Source organism: Mobula hypostoma, chromosome 2, assembly GCF_963921235.1.
Source record: "Mobula hypostoma chromosome 2, sMobHyp1.1, whole genome shotgun sequence".
Lineage (NCBI taxonomy): Eukaryota > Metazoa > Chordata > Chondrichthyes > Myliobatiformes > Myliobatidae > Mobula > Mobula hypostoma.
This window is the reverse complement of record NC_086098.1, coordinates 114,854,017-114,871,215: the sequence shown is the minus strand read 5'-3', so window position 1 is coordinate 114,871,215 and position 17,199 is coordinate 114,854,017. Positions and strand designations below refer to the sequence as shown.

The 17,199-nt window shown below is 44.8% G+C and overlaps 1 protein-coding gene across 1 annotated transcript in view; it reads right to left on the bottom strand.

Annotated features, from left to right (window-relative positions):
• pex6 (peroxisomal biogenesis factor 6) overlaps positions 1 to 8,745 on the bottom strand; it is a 60,726-nt gene extending 51,981 nt beyond the window's left edge. The window contains exons 1-3 of the mRNA XM_063040454.1: positions 7,200 to 8,745; positions 4,580 to 4,746; positions 4,239 to 4,322 (exon numbers count right to left, since the gene is read on the bottom strand). Coding sequence (XP_062896524.1) covers positions 4,239 to 4,322; positions 4,580 to 4,746; positions 7,200 to 8,663 — 1,715 coding nt within the window. The 5' untranslated portion in view covers positions 8,664 to 8,745. The remainder of the gene's footprint in view (positions 1 to 4,238; positions 4,323 to 4,579; positions 4,747 to 7,199) is intronic.
• Between the last annotated feature and the right edge of the window lie 8,454 nt (positions 8,746 to 17,199).

Here is a 17,199-nt window from a genome sequence, read left to right as displayed (position 1 = left end):
AAACTTACTAACCCATTCCTCCACTTCCTCATCCAGGTCATTTACAAAAATCACGAAAAGTAAGGGTCCCAGAACAGATCCCTGATGCACACCACTGGTGACCGACCTCTCTGCAGAATATGACCCGTCTACAACCACTCTTTGCCTTCTGTGGGCAAGCCAGTTCTGGATCCACAAAGCAATGTCCCCTTGGATCCCATGCCTCCTTACTTTCTCAATAAGCCTTGCATGGGGTACCTTATCAAATGCCTTGCTGAAATCCATATACACTACATCTACTGCTCTTCCTTCATCAATGTGTTTAGTCACATCCTCAAAAAATTCAATCAGGCTCGTAAGGCACGTCCTGCCCTTGACAAAGCCATGCTGACTATTCCTAATCATATTATGCCTCTCCAAATGTTCATAAATCCTGCCTCTCAGGATCTTCTCCATCAACTTACCAACCACTGAACTAAGACTCACTGGTCTATAATTTCCTGGGCTATCTCTACTCCCTTTCTTGAATAAAGGAACAACATCCACAACCCTCCAATCCTCCGGAAACTCTCCCGTCCGCAATGATGAGGCAAAGATCATCGCCAGAGGCTCAGCAATCCTCCCTCGCCTCCCACAGTAGCCTGGGGTACATCTCATCCGGTCCTGGCGACTTATCCAACTTGATGCTTTCCAAAAGCTCCAGCACATCCTCTTTCTTAATATCTACATGCTCAAGCTTTTCAGCCTGCTGCAAGTCATCACTACAATCAGCAAGATCCTTTTCCATAGTGAATACTGAAGCAAAGTATTCATTAAGTACCTCCTCTATTTCCTTCGGTTCCATACACACTTTCCCACTGTCACACTTGATAGGTCCTATTCTCTCACGTCTTATCCTCTTGCTCTTCACATACTTGTAGAATGCCTTGGGGTTTTCCTTAATCCTGCCCACCAAGGCCTTCTCATGGCCCCTTCTGGCTCTCCTAATTTCCTTTTTAAGCTCCTTCCTGTTAGCCTTATAATCTTCTAGATCTCTAACATTACCTAGCTCTCTGAACCTTTTGTAAGCTTTTCTTTTCTTCTTGACTAGATTTATTACAGCCTTTGTACACCACGGTTCCTGTACCCTACCATAACTTCAGTCTCATTGGAATGTACCTATGCAGAACTCCGCACAAATATCCCCTGAACATTTGCCACATTTCTTCCGTCCTTTTCCCTGAGAACATCTGTTCCCAATTTGAGCTTCCAATTTCCTGCCTGATAGCCTCATAATTCCCCTTACTCCAATTAAACGCTTTTCTAACTTGTCTGTTCCTAACTCTCTCCAATGCTATTGTAAAGGAGATAGAATTTTGATCACTATCTCCAAAATGCTCTCCCACTGAGAGACCTGACACCTGACCAGGTTCATTTCCCAATACCAAATCAAATACAGTCTCTCCTCTTGTAGGCTTATCTACATAGTGTCAAGAAACATTCCTGAACACACCTAACCAAATCCTACCCCATCTAAACCACTTGCTCCAGATCAAGATCCAGTTGGACAACCCTTTTCACTGTCCACCACACCATCAACATTGGTGTCACCAGCAAACTTACTCATCATGACACCTACATTCTTATCTAAATTGTTATTATAGATGTCAAATAACAGTAACCCTGATCTCTGTGACACACCACTAGTCGCAATTCTCCAGTCTAAACACGAACCCTCTGCCACTGCCCCCTGACTACTTCCACTCAGCCAATGGCCAGCTCACCCTGGATCCCATCTGATCTCACACTCCTGACTACTCTACTATACGGGACTTGTCAAAAGTGTTGTTAAAGTCCTTGTAGACAACATCTATTTCCCTGACCTCATGAATCTTCTTGGAGTTGGTCACTTCTTCAAAATCCCAGTCAAATTCGTGAGACATGATTTCTCACCTGGTTTGACACCAGTAAAACAAGTTGATTAAACAACTTAATATTCTCTGATATATTAGGACCACTGAAACTCGTCACTGGAGGTGGGACATTCTGTACCATTCTAACTACACAAGGGAAGATAACAGACAAATGTTTGTTAATCAAACCTCATTGAAACGGTTTCTGATTCTGTTTACGGACAGTTCTCAGGATTAGAACTCTTACACAACCCAGGCTGTATTGCGAATCGCACTTTCCCATATATTCCTCCAGAAATATTTGCTTCATCTGGCTTCAGCAAAGGGGCTACTCACCAACAAGTTTCTCTTAAACACAACTGAGAAACTCCTCCGCTTTTTGACCCTGATTCTATCGCTATTCCGGTCAGTATTTGGGCAGAGGAGGTCCCCCATTATCAGTGGTGTGTGCGGCTTCTCAACTTCTTAGCAACTTCCTCGCACATTTGCTCAGCATCTGTCCCACTAAGTGACGGCTTGCAGAATCAGAGCAATCAGGCCACTCAGACCAACTCGTACATGCTGACCATGGTGCCTACCAGGCTAGTCCCATTTGCCCATGTTATGTCTATATCCCTCTACAGCCCTATCCACGCACTTACCCAAAAGCCTTTGGAATGTTCTTCTACCTGCCTCAGTCACTTCATTCCCACCCTCTACATGAAGTTGTTGCCCATGTCCATTTTAAAATCTTTCACTTCTCAACTTAAACAGATGCTCTCATTTTTGATTTCCTCTCCCTGGGAAAAAGATTACATGCATTCCCCTAATTATCCCCCTCTTGATTTTATACCCCTACAACATGACCCTCAATCCCCTATGCTCCTTGGCCAACTTCTCCCTAACTCACACTCCCAAGTCTTGGCAGCAGCCCTGTAAATCTCCTCTGCGTTCCTTCAAGTTTATCAATGCTTTTCCTATAACAGGACGTGAATAAATGTAGATCAGACCAAGTATGTGAACCCACTTTTACAGCTGTCCCAGAACATCCTCTCCCCAGCACTGAAATGTTGTTCACCCCCCCCATCACTTTTCCCTCCTTCTCCATTGTGGAGTCAGAGTTGTAGAGAACAGAAGCAGGCCTTTTGGCCCAGCACATTCATGCTAACCTTTCCAACTACATAAATCTTGCCACATTTGAAGCATATCTCTTGCTACTCAAATACCTATATTAATGCTTCTTAAATATACTGACTGTATCTGATTTCACCATCTCCTCCGGCAATGAGTTCCAGATATCAATCACTGTGTTAGAAAACCTTATCCCTCGAGTCCCCTTTAAAACTCCTTCCTCTCACCTCGAGCCTATGCCCTCTTCTTTTTGATACCCATACCGAAGGAGTCCACATCCCCTATGGTGTGTGAGTTACAAATGATGACACTGACTACACTCACAAAATGCTGGAGAAACCAACACACCTCTCAAGAGGAGTTAACAATCAATGTTTCGGACTGATACCATTTATCAGGACTGGAAAGCAAGAGGGGGGAGGTGAAGGAGTACAAGCTGGCAGGAGATAGGAGGGGGAAGGAAAGTGGGTGGGGAAGAGGAGATGAAATAGAAAGCTGGGAGATGATAGTTGGAAGAGGTAAAGTACTATAGAAGAAGGAATCTAATAGAAGAGGACAGAGGAAAGTTGAGAAAAAAGGGGAAGGAGGTGGTAGGCTGGTGAGAAGAGAAGGGGGTGAGAGAGGAACCAGAATGGTGAATAGAAAAAGAAAGGAGGAGGAAAAATTACCAGCGGTTAGAGAAATTGATGTTAGAGAAATGATCACTTATGGTCCAGAACACAGGAAGTGCTTTACATGGCTCTCAGCAAAACTGCCTCTACTTACCAGATTTGTTCAGTTAAAAGAATTAGTATTCTTGAAACATTATTACAATTAGCTTATTTACTGCCCTGTTCTGAGGGAACTGAAATTTCCTGCTACCTGTTTGAATTATTTCCTGTTTGAACTCTCCGTGATTGTTTACTGAACTTCCTTTATTCACCATGCCTCTGCCCGTGCTCACTTTAAACTCGACGGGCCCTGTACCCCGTACCCCCACTGGGCTTCTAGCTCCTGCATCACCACTTTGGTCGGTGGAGTGGAGGGCTAGATGAAACTCCAAAGGCAGGGAGCAGTGAGAGCAAGGAGAGATTAAAACACAGGACAAAAAGTTAACAGACTGGCGGCTGCTGAGTGGGTGAATGAAAAACAGACACACATGCATGGGCACACAGTCAAATGCAGAGAGAGGGCCACACAGGCAACAGACAAAGACAGACACACAGAGACATGAGCAAACAGGTACAGGCAGGTTTCCACTTGCAGCATGACCCTTACCCGACTCGCCTCTCAGTACAGCTCTCAATAAACTCTGGCTTGCCCCTGGTCTGCACACACAGCACAGCTCCTACGTGCACCAACCTGTGGTGGAAGCAGAAAGCTCAGTATTACTAAGCACGGCCGAGGAACTGAGTGTTCATGGATTGGGTATTTGCCGACAGGTGGACATTCCTCATCCGAGGACAGTTCTGCCACCTCTGGGCGGAGAAGAGGCAAGTAGCAGGCGTGTTGGGCACCAGCATCAACAGTAACCATGAGGATCCAGAATGTCACTGAGAATGGCAGACTCCAGGATGCCCAGTAACAGGAGGACTCAGGGCCAAAGTTTGAACACCCACCTGGAGGTTCTGAAGTGCTGGAAGATCAGTCCATCATAGTTTGCCCGTGAGTCATAGGTGGGAGAGTGCACCACCTCCACGTGTAGTTCCTCTGCCACAGGAGGTTCGCACAGTTCAGAATGACTCTCCCCCAGCCCCTTCTGCAATTCTGGCCCCTGGTAAAAGCGCTGAAACAGTGAAAAAATACCTTTAGGGCATATTCTATTGAGGGAGCGAGAGTGGGAAGTGAGTGCATGGGGTGAGAGAAGATGTGGAGAAGGAAGTGGAAACAGAGCACTTGGCCATAGGATATGGAGGATGATAGTGGAGGGTTGAGTTTGTGATTGGTACCCCTCAGGGATCTGTGTTTGGACCCTTGTTTGTGAATTTGTGAGGTACGATTAGTCAATCAGAAAACAAACATTTGTAGTGTTACACACACAAAACGCTGGAGGAACTCAGCAGGCCAGACAGCATCTATGGAAAAGAGTTGACACTTAAGGCCAAGACAAGTCCTGCTGAAGGGTCTCAACCCAAAACGGCAACTGTACTCTTTTCCATAGATGCTGCCTGACCTGCAGCATCTTGTGTATGTTGCTTGGATTTCCAGCATCTGATTTTCTCTTGTTTATGATTCGTAGTGTTGTTGCTAATGAGGGCAGTCTTGGATTACATGTTATTGATGAGTTGGTAAAATGAGCAGAGAAATGTCAGACAGAATTTGAACACTTAAAAACGTGAAGGATGATTTGGGAAGGACCGATTAGGATAGATACACAGAATGAATGGCGTGACCCTTGGAACAATGGGATCTTGGTGTAGACATCCAAGAACCTTAGTCAAACAGACTGAAACAAGACCTTTGGTCCATCATGTCTATAAGAATCTATTCATTCTAATCCCATTTATCAGCAGTCAGTCCCTAGCCTTCCAGATACTTACTAAATGTTGTGAGATTCTGTGGCTCCATTAACTTCTCAGGCTTTCCATCTGAGATTCCAAGCACCCTCTACACTCCCCCCACCCCGTCTAAATTTATACCCTTTGGACACTTCTGCCATTGGGAAAAGATTTCAACTCATAGAAACATTCCAAATGTTAAAAGGCCTGAATAGATTAGATATGAATAAGTTATTTCCCATGGTAGGGGATTCTAGGACAAGAGGACATGACTTCAGTATTGAAGGAAGTCTTTATAGAACAGGGATGCGGAAAAATTAGTTTAGTCAGAGGATGGTAGATCTGTGGAATTTGTTGCCACAAGCGGCTGTGGAGGCCAAGTCATTGGGTGTATTTAAGGCAGAGATAAATAGGTTCTTGATTAGCCAGGGCATCAAAAGGTATGGGGTGAAGGCAGGGGAGTGGGGATGACTGGAAGAATTGGATCAGCCCATGATTGAATAGTACAGCAGACTCGATGGGCCAAATGGCCTACTTCTGCTCCTATACCTTATGGTCTAACTATATCTCAAAGCCACAAATAATTTTGCATATCTGCCTTAAATGCAGAAGGCAAGAGAAAGCTCAGCGCTGACTGGATTCTTTTTGGTTGTTGCCGGAGAAGGAATCTGAGAGTGGCCTATTGCTTTGTGGTTTGCTATGGCGTGCTGGTTGGCCCATCTGCCTCATGTGGTGCCCCTCTCTCGATGAACATCAGTGATACCACAGGATGGTATTGTGGTTCTGCGTTTTTTATGGATTGAACTACTGCATTTATGTACTTTTTCAGACTTACTGTTTTTATATTGTGTTTTTTTTATCACCTGTTCCTTTTCTGTTCTATTGCGCGAGGGGAGGGTGTTTGGGGGCTGATGTTCTGTCAGTATCTTTTGCAGGGTAGGGGTTGTTTTTGTGAATCGATGTTCCTGTTCTGTTTTGTGCGGGGGGGGCGGGGGGGTTTGATGATTGGGACGCCGGTCTTTTTTTTTGCAGGGTGGGATGGGTTTGAAGTTTCTCTTTGAACAACTCATGTTCCTTCTTTGTTTTGTGGCTATCTGGAGAAGACAAATGTCAGAGTTATATATGGATACATGCTTTGATAACAAATGAACCTTTAAATCTTTGAAATACACCACATGACTTGCTTCCACAGCCATCTGTGGGAATCATTCCATCAAGGACACAGTGATTTCCTCCATCTCTATAACTTCCTACACCAACAGCTTTGGGAAAATGACTACATGTTTTCATTCCGTCAAAGGAAAAAGGATTAAGATCAGGGACGAGAGAGTTACAAGGGACATTAGGGGCAGGTTTTTCATGCAAAGGATGGTGTGTATTTGGAACGGGGTTGAGGTGGGCACATTAGCAATATCTGAAAGGCATCTAGATAAGTACATGGATACAAGAGGTTTAGAGGGCTATGGGCAAAATGTGGGCGGTGGGACTATCTCTCTGGGCAACACCAGTTGGCATGGCTGAGCTGAGCTGAAGGGCCCATTTTCATGCGGTTTGACTCTATGATTTATCTTCCAGAGCAACTTCTGTTGCTTCCCTCAAAAGCCTGGAATACGTTTCAGCAGGACCTGCTAATATTATCCATGGCTGAAGATGATGGAACATTACAGAAGTCAATGCGAGGTGCTGTCGGGGTCAGGGCAGGACTAGCCTGAAGATTTCAGTAAATTTTAAATGCACCTACCTTGACTCTCAGTGCTCTGTGGGAGGTAGGCACTGGGGCCCCCTTGGAGATGTTGAACCACATAGTGTGGGAGATTGCTGCCATGTCCTGCCCCAGCTCCAGACTGGCCCCCTCACCCCCCTCCAGCACCAGCACACAGGCCAGGAGTTCAGTTACTGGCCGCCAGCCACTGCTCTGCCCCTGAACTCCTGTTTCCGGCCTAGGAGACTCGAGCTCTGACCTGAGCTGCTCTGCCTCTGTAGGTGGCTCTGGCATCGAGACAAGGACCCACTGGCAGTGGAAGAGGCCCAGACGGTACAGGGTCCGCCTATTAAGCAGAAGACAGCTGTCCAGGTCCAGGGCCCTATCACCGAGCCTCAGCTCACTGCTTGAGGCCAGGCCCAGCAGGTCAGCCACCGTCACCTCCAGTCTGCACTCCAAGGCCCGCAGGATGGACAGGAAATCAGTGGGCCTATCAGGCTCCAGACTGAGCCCTGAGGCCCAGAGACCACGGGCGTAGTGGGCGAAGTCAGAGAGACAGAGCGGTTGCAACAGGTGGAGCGGCTGTGCTGGGGGCAGCTCGCCAGGCTCCCTGAAGTCAGTCAGCAGCAGGCAGGTGGACACAGTCAGGACTCCCTGCAGCACAGGCTGACACTCCAAGACCACCAGCTCCAGAAGGCGGGCCAGGACCGTCTCACTATCCTCACCCAGTAAGGGGTGGTAAGGTACAATGGGAGCGTCACCCTGCCGCAGGAGAACCGGCTGCCGCTGGCAGGCCAGGACCAGTAGCCCATTGGCAAACGCAGGGGAGCTTGCCCAGCGCAGGCTGACTCTAGTGCGGGCACCCAGTACCACCCGGTTCAAGCTCGGCACTGACCTCACCAAAGATGCCCGCAGTAGGGCTGGGGCACCATGCTGTGGGGACACCAGTCCCGCCTCCACACCCTGCCCCAGGGTTTTGTCCTCACTCACCCACAGCCCATAGTGTGCAGGGAAGAGCTTACTGGTGTATATCTGGAATGGCCCAATACTGGGGCTCAACCCTTCAGTCTGGGGCCCGAGAAGGTCCTCCCGCTGTACCCTGAACTCAGTGACCCCCTCTGCTGCTGCTCCAGACCCGGGGATCTGCGTACCCCTCGCCTTGAAATCAGTGACTGCCTCCCCTGCTGCTCCGGGCCGGTGAACCCCCTCACTGTGGACCGTGGGCTCAGTGACCCCCTCCCCTCCGGCCCCGGCGACGCCGTCATCTCGGATCCCGGGCGCGCCCGCCTCCCTCGGGGGCTCATCCTCGATGACGGAGGCGGCGGTAAAGAGCGCGGGCCCACGTCCATGCCCGGAATGCAGTGACAACACACAGGCGGTGCCGCTGTCTGGACCGGGCCCCGGACTGAGGGCGGCAAAGGTGGCCTGGGGAATGAGGACCTGCAGCGGGTGCATTTGAGCCGGGAAGTTCCGGCAGAGCCTCAGTTCGACTGGACAGCTCATGGTGAGGGGCTCAGAGCCGCGGTCACGGACGCCACCTTGGTGAAGGGGCCGAAGCTTCAACCGCCATCTTGGTGAAGCAGCGCAGGCGTAGAGCGGACACCTGGAACTATTCGCATGCGCACAACTGCTCCTCCCGCTGCCCGGCCATTCGACAGATGGGCTCATGAATGAAATGAATCAGGTTTAATATCACCGGCATATGTGGGGAAATTTGTTAACTGAGCGGCAGCAGTACATGGCAATACATGATAATATAGAAAAAATAATAATCAAATCAATTTCAGTAAGTATATATAGTTATATTAAATAGTTCAGTTAAAAATAGTGCAAAACAGAAATGCAGTAATATAAAAAAGTGAGGTAGTGTTCGCGGGTTCAATGTCCATTTAGGAATCTGATGGCAGAGGGGAAGAAGCTGTTCCTAAATCGCTGAGTGTGGGCCGTCAGGCGTCTGTACCTCCTTCCTGACAATGGGAAGAGGGTGATGGGGGTCCTTAATAATGGACGCCGCTTTTCTGAGGATGTTTTGGATATTGCGGAGGCTAGTACCCAAGATGGAGCTGACTAAATGTATATCATTCTGTGTAGTACCACCCTCCTATGCCAGACAGTGATGCAGCCTGTCAAAATGCTCTCCACAATACATCTGTGGAAGTTTTTGAGTGTTTTAGGTGACAAACCAAATCTGTTCAAACTCTTAATGAAATATTGCCGCTGTGTAGCCTTCTTTATAACTGCATCGATATGTTGGGACCAGGTTAGATTCTCAGAGATCTTGACACCCAGGAACTTGAAGCTGCTCACTCCTTCCAATTCTGATCCCTCTGAGTATTGGTTGTGTTCCCTTGTCTCACCCTTCCTGAAGTCCACAATCAGCTCTTTCATCTTACTGACTTTGAGTGCAAAGTTATTGCTGTGAAATGGCTCAAATAGCTGGTATATCTCATTTCTGTACATCCTCTCATCTCCATGTGAAATTAGGCTGCTGCCATGTTGATAAAGGAATTGATTTGGCGATGGTGCCATCATTGTAAAGGAGGCGGCTGAGTGGGCAATGAAGGAACACCCTCTTTAAATGCAAAGAGAATGTATTCCCCATTCTTGTTCCCCTTGTACCCATTCTCTTCTCCCCAACTGCCTATAACCTCCCTCTGGTGCCCCTGCTCTTTCCTTTCACCCATTGTTCACTCTCCTCTCTTACCAGATTCCTTCTTCTTCAGTCCTTTACTTTTTCCACCAATCACCTTCCAGCTTCTCACTTCAATTCCCCTCACTGGCCTTCAGCTATCACCTTCCAGCTTGTACTCCCTGCCCTCCCCACCTTCTCATTCTGGCTTCTGTCCACTTCCTTTCCCATCCTAAAGAGTCTCGACCCAAAATGTTAACTCTGTCCATAGATGCTGCCTGACCTACTGAGTTCCTCCACAATTTAGTGTGTGTTATTCTTTATGCACATATTGCTGGAACCTTCAAATTTTGTCCTCAAGATCTTTTATTTAAGATTTCCAATAACAGCACTCTCCTGTATTTTCAACTTGGTACAGCAATTTTGTTGGGAACACAAAGGTGTAGACACCATCTTGGTAAGGGAATCTGATTAGTGTGGCAGAACCGTGGGTGCATCTTGGTAAGGCGCTGGAAAAATGTGGCATCTGGAGAGGCTGTTGGCATGTAAAGGGAGGCCTAGGAAGTGGGAATCTTTTAAAAATGAGATCTGGGGAGACCAGGACCAGCACGTTATTGCCAGAGTGGAAGGTAAAGCTGGCAGGAGTGACTTGATCAACAAGGGATACAGAAGTTCTGGTCTGGGGAATATCGACAGGTGGAATCTCTTGGGAGTATAAGGGATGTAGGAGTACATTTAAGTGGGAAGTCAGGAGGACAAAAGGAAGACACGAAATATCTCTGACAGGTGAGATCAAAGAGATTCTGTGAGTACAGGCATCCTACTTGGATACATCAAGGCTTGGTGTGTCATGTATACCCAAGACCGCAAGAAAACACAGGAAACCATCTACACTTCTCATTGACTAGATAAAGCATCCAGCATAAGGATTCTCACCTCCCCTCAGGCAGAAAATACAAAAGCCTGAAAGACAGCTTCTATTCCACCATCACGAGACTTTGTATGAACCTCTTATGCTAAAAATGAACTCTAATCTCCCAATATACTGTACATTGTGGTGGCATTGCACCTTGTTGTCAGCCTCTACTGCAATTTCTCTGTTCTCCTTTTGTACAACCTCAGTGTAATTATGCATGAAACCTTAAACAAAACCTTTACAATGTAATGTATCTCAGAGAATGTGACTACTGTATAAACCAATTACTAAATATATTAAGAGCAAGGATGTAATGAGGAAAGGTATATCTCCCCTCTGGCTATCTCCATTCTTTGCACCTAAAAGGGACTCAACCCGAAATGGTCTATTCCCCCCCATAGCTGCTGATTAATCGACTGAGTTTTTCAGCTCCTTGGTGGGTTGTTTTAGCTTCCAGTATCTGCAGTCCATTAATGCTCCACACATAGTTGATCACTCTGATCCTGAAGGGGACACTCTATTCACCTTTTTCTCTGAATATACTTGGGGAATCTCTTGGGATTCTCTTTTGCATATTTGTCAAGGATATCGCTTGCCCTTCTTTTACCCTCCTGATATCTTTCATGTGCTCCTATACCCCTTGTAACTCAAATGATTCACTGATCCCAGTTGCCTTGACATACCTCCTTCCTTTTCCTGACTAGATCCTTGATATTCCTACCTTGCCAATCTTGCCCTTCACTAACAGGAATATGCTTTTCCTGAACTTTGCCTATCTCATGTTTAAAAGCCTCCCACTTGCCAGATGTTCCTCTACCTGACAATGGTCTCTCCCAACCCAACCATTTCAAGTTAGAAACATAGAAAACCTACAGCACGATACAGGCCCTTCGGCCCACAATGCTGTGCCGAACATGTACTTACTTTAGAAATTACCTGGGGTTACCCATAGCCCTCTATATTTCTAAGCTCCGTGTACCTATCCAGAAGTCTCTTAAAAGATCCTATTGTATCCGCTTCCACCACCGCCGGCAGCCCATTCCCCGCACTCAGCACTCTCTGTGTAAAAAACTTACCCCTGACATCTCCTCTGTACCTACTTCCAATCACCTTAAAACTGGGCCCTCTCACGCTAGCCATTTCAGCCCTGGGAAAAAGCCTCAGACTATCCACACAATCAATACCTCTCATCATCTTATACACCTCTATCAGGTCACCTCTCATCCTCCGTCGCTCCAAGGAGAAAAGGCCGAGTTCACTCAACCTATTCTCATAAGGCATGCTCCCCAATCCAGGCAATACAAGTTCCCGTCTAATTCCTTCAAAATTTGTCGTGCTCCAAATTAGGGCTTTTAGTTCTATCTTTTTCCATAACTGTTTTAAAACTAATAGAATTATGGTCAGTGATCCCAAAGTGCTCCCCCTCTGACCCTTCAGTTGCTTGCCCTGCCTCATTTCCTAATACAAGGTTCAGTATTCCCTCCTCTAGTAGGGCTATCTACATAATGCTGCAGAAATCTTTCCTGGACATAGTAATTCCAGTCTACTGATTCACTGTAAATTGCCCCAAGTGTGTAGATAAGGCGATAGGTGGGGTGGGGTTTGAAGGAACATGATGAGAGAGAATGAGCTACAGGGAACAATAGGCGAGGACAGTGTTTGGATCACTCTTCTTTGGGGCTGGACAGGGCCCAATAAGCGAAATAGCCTCCCCCTGTGTTCAGTTTATGTTTTGTCTCCAGGGTGGGAGAGGTTCTGTGGTGGGGGTTCGGGGACCCTGATGTGAGGTACAGAGACCTTCTGGTGGGGCTTCTACCATTGTGTCAGATTCTGCTTGAATGTTTACCCCATCCCATGTACATCGAAACAAACAGTGAACTGCTTTGTTTGCGTGAACAACCAACACAACCTCAGGATGTGCTGGGAGCAGCCCACAAGTATTGCCATACATTCTGGTGCCACACAGCATGCCCACTATGTTCAGCAGAACAACACAACAAAAACAAAATGAAACAAGAGCAGGCCTAGCCCCTTTCCTCCCTTCCACTCACCCACCCACCCACCCCGACACACACACAGATAGGCCTCCAACCCCAGGACAGGCCACTTCCGGACCTCCATCCTCCAGTGGACTCGCAGATATCGGGCCGTCAACCTCCTCAATAGACCTGCAGACCCAGGGCTTTGGCCATCGTGGCATGAGCTCCAGACTCACTGACTTCGGGCTTCAATCTTCGCTGAAGATGAGACCTTGATTATTCAGTAACTCCTAGTGAAGATCTATATAAGGAAAGGGTGGAACTTCAAACACAGCATGATCTGCTCTTGACTTTTCCCATTGAGCAGCAACTTTTATATACATGGGGATAAGTCAGGTAAATTGTTGGCCGGTCAACTTAAAGCAACTATGGCTAGAAAGCAGATTTTGAAAATATGAAGAATTGATAGAACTGAAACATCAGATTGTCAGGAAATTAATAAGGTATTTCTGGATTTTTACTCTAACCTTTACAAATCTGATTTTCCAGACGATACTACTTTTATGAATAGATTCTTGCAAAGATTGAATATACCCAAAATTTCTATTCAAGATATGAATACATTAGATGGGTTTACCAGACCTTATCCTCACTTGCCTTTGTTCGAGAGGAAATAGCAAGGGCTATATCCTCTTTTCAATCAGGTAAAGCTCTGGGACCAGATGGATTTACAGTAGAATTTTTTAAGACTTTTACTGAAATACTTACACCTCATTTATGCCAAATTTTCACTGATTCTATATCCTTGGGACCTTTCTGAAAACTTTCTATGAGGCATCAATTTCATTAATTCCCAAAAAAGAAAAAGATTTATCTGAATGTGCCTCTTACAGACCAATTTCCTTATTAAATTATTCTAAAATTCTTTCTAAGATTTTGGCTAACAGGCTCGAGAATATTTTATCTACCTTTATTTCTAAGGATCAACTGAATTTATTAAGAATAGATACTCATATTTTAATATTCAGAGATTATTGAGCATTATTCATTCTTCTCCATCTAAAGAATCCGAATGTGTTGTTTCCCTTGATGCAGAGAAAGCCTTTGATAGGGTGGAGTGGTCCTATTTATTCGAGGTTTTAGAAAGATTTAATTTTAGTCCAGGATAAAGTGCACAAGGTTTTGTTGTACGCAGATGACTTGTTAGTTTATATTTCAGCTCCTAAGAAATCTATTCCTTCTATGTTATCTATATTTTCTGAATTTAGTAGTTTTTCTGGATGTAAATTAAATTTGCACAAAAGTGAGTTATTTCCTATTAATAACTACTTGGATCAATATGATCAAATTCCTTTTAGCATTGCTAAAAATAACTTTACTTATCTTGGTATTAAAATTACCAAAAATTTTAAGGACCTGTAGAAATATAACTTTCTTCCATTAATTGAATACACGCAACAAATACTTTCTAAATGGTCTTCTGTGACATTATCATTAATTGGTCGAATTAATGCTATTAAAATGATAGTGCTACTGAAGTTCAAGCAGTCCCTTCCTTTGTTCCTGAATGGTTTTTTGATAGAATGGACTCTAAAATTTTATCTCGTATTTGGCATAATAAAAATCCTAGATTGAGTAAACCCCTATTGCAGAAATTTAAAAAGCATAATGGTATGGCTTTGCCAAATTTTAGAATCTATTACTGGGCAATTAATATTTGATATATTTCATTTTGGATTCATTATCCAGACATACATGACTGTCCTTTATGGGTGGATTTGGAGAAAAACTCAGTGAAGGGGTATCCTTTAGCCTCTTTACTGGGAGCTCCTCTTCCTTTTTCGCTTTCTACGATTGGCAGTTGAGACCTCAATCCCATTATTAAACATACATTAAGAATTTGGTTTCAGTTTCGTAGAGTTTTTGAGTTTAATAACTTTGTTCTTTCTAGTAAAATCCATCTTAATTATTTTTTTAAACCATCAATTTCCGATCAGACCTTTTTAATTTGGAAAACCAAAGGAATTTTTTTATTTTTAGATTTGTTTATGGGGGATTTTTTAATGTCTTTCACTCAGTTAATGGACAGATATGACTTATCTAATGCACACTTTTTTAGATATTTACAAATTAGGAATTTTATACATAGTTTACTTCCAAATTTTCCCTCTGCTTATCCACCCAATATGATAGATACTCTTTTTCAGGTTAAACCATTTCAGAAAGGACTGATAACTATAATTTATAAATGGTTATTGAATTTGTGAAAGGTATCTAATGATAAAATTAAAGGTGCGTGGGAATTAGAATTTCAAGAGTTACTTTCAGATAGTCAATGGGATAAAATTTTTCATTTGGTGAATACCTCATCTATTTGTGCTCTTCATTCCTTGATACAGTTCAAGGTAGTACATTGGGCACATATATCAAAGGATAAATTAGCCCGTATTTTCCCCAATATTAATCCTATTTGCGACAGATGTAATATTGAGGTGGCTACTTTAACTTGTATGTTTTGGTCTTGTATCAAGATAGATAATTTTTGGAAAGATGTCTTTAAAACTTTATCAAAAGTCTTGAATTTGGACCTACAACTGAATTTATTTACAGTAATTTTTGGGATCATTCCACCGGAAGCAGGATATGTTCCTGTTTCCGTTCAACCGATGATAGCTTTTACAACTTTATTGGCTAGGAGAGCCATCTTGCTTCAATGGAAGGACTCTAATCCACCTACTGTTTTTTTTAATTGGCTTTCCTCCATTATGTCCTGTCTAAGTTTAGAGAAAATAAAAAGTCGGACATTTGATACCTTTAAATTTGAAGAAACCTGGTGACCTTTTATTCAATATTTTCATATGGTTTGATTTATTGCTCTTCCAGTTACTTTCTCGAAACTTTGGATTTGATCAGAAAGTTTCTCTTTTTTCTTGCTTTTACTCTCAATATGGGCTGCCCAGTCCCCCTTTTTCCCTTTTTCTTTTATTTTTTGTTTTTGTTTATAGAGAATAGTGGGGGTTTTTAATATATAAAAATTATAAAAGTTTCTTTATCTTCATTTTCTTTTTGTGAAATGATAAGAGGAGAATTGATGATCTTATTTTTTATTATCTTATCTTATTAGTTTAATATTATGTATGATCTTGATAATGTTTATTTTACCTTTTATATGTATTGTTATCGATATAGATATTTGAGATAATTCTCCTCTTGTTTGTACATATGTACTTTTTAAAAATTAATAAAAAGATTGATACAGAAAGAAAGAGACCCTGAATTCTAGACTCACCAACCTAGGGGTCTTCACAAGCCTTTGTGCCTTCTGCCCCCTGCCCACACTGATCTCCGATCCCTGGACCCACCGACCTGGGGGGTCTCGCTGACCAACCTGGGGGTTTACCAGACCTTACCCTCACTTGTCTTTGTTCGCGGTGCTTGCCGATTCAACATCTGTTCACAGGGATCACTGGCCTTTGACTGCAGGGCACTCCAACCTGGACATCCTTGTAGCTGAACCCTAACACCCCTTGCTCTGTCCCCAAGACCATCCCTATGAACCTACCTAAAATATAAATCTGACCCATGACCTCGGCAGCTCAGCGTCATCCTGACCCTCTCTCAGAAATGAAGACACAAGCACACACATCCTTCAGTGAGGTTTTTATTGATCAGTGTGGAGGGTCACATGCCCTCTGTCCCCACAGTGTTGGCTGGACAGTCTCCATGAGTTCATCCTTCACCCTCAGCGTTCCCCTCTGCTTTCTGCTGCACACTGGCACTGAGCGACCTCAAAGGAACTTGGTTTCCATTGTCAGTGGCTGCGGCCTGGTGTCTGAGAAACAGATACGGGTTCCACATGAGGACACAGACGACAGATCATGGTGATAGAATCCTGGAGTTGTACGGCACAGAAACAGCCCCATTGGCCCACCTCATCCTTGACGCCCTCTTTGCCCATCCACACTAACTCCATTTGCCCACTTTAGGACCATGATGATTGAATTGTCTGTCTAGGTGTCCCACAGAACAGATTCTACCACCTGCCCTGGCAGTGAGTTCCAGATATCAACCATTCTCTGGGTCAAATTCCTGTGGAGAGTGTTTGAGTGTGTATGGGGGACCTGTCCCATGTGTGTGTAAAACACATCTGCAATAAGAGTCAGAGCATGAGAGTGTGTGTGTGTAAAACCCATCCCCGGGGGGGCGGGGGAGAGGGAGAGAGAGAGAGAGAGAGAGAGTGTGTGTGTGTGTGTAAAACACATCCGCAATAAGGGTCAGAGCATGAGAGTGTGTGTGTGTAAAACCCACCCCCGGGGGGGGGGAGAAAGAGAGAGAGAGAGAAAGAGAGAGTGTGTGTGTGTAAAACCCACCCCCGGGGGGGGGGGGAGAAAGAGAGAGAGAGAGAGAGAAAGAGAGAGTGTGTGTGTGCGTGTGTGTGTGTAAAACACATCCGCAATAAGGGTCAGAGCATGAGAGTGTGTGTGTGTAAAACCCACCCCCGGGGGGGGGCGGGGG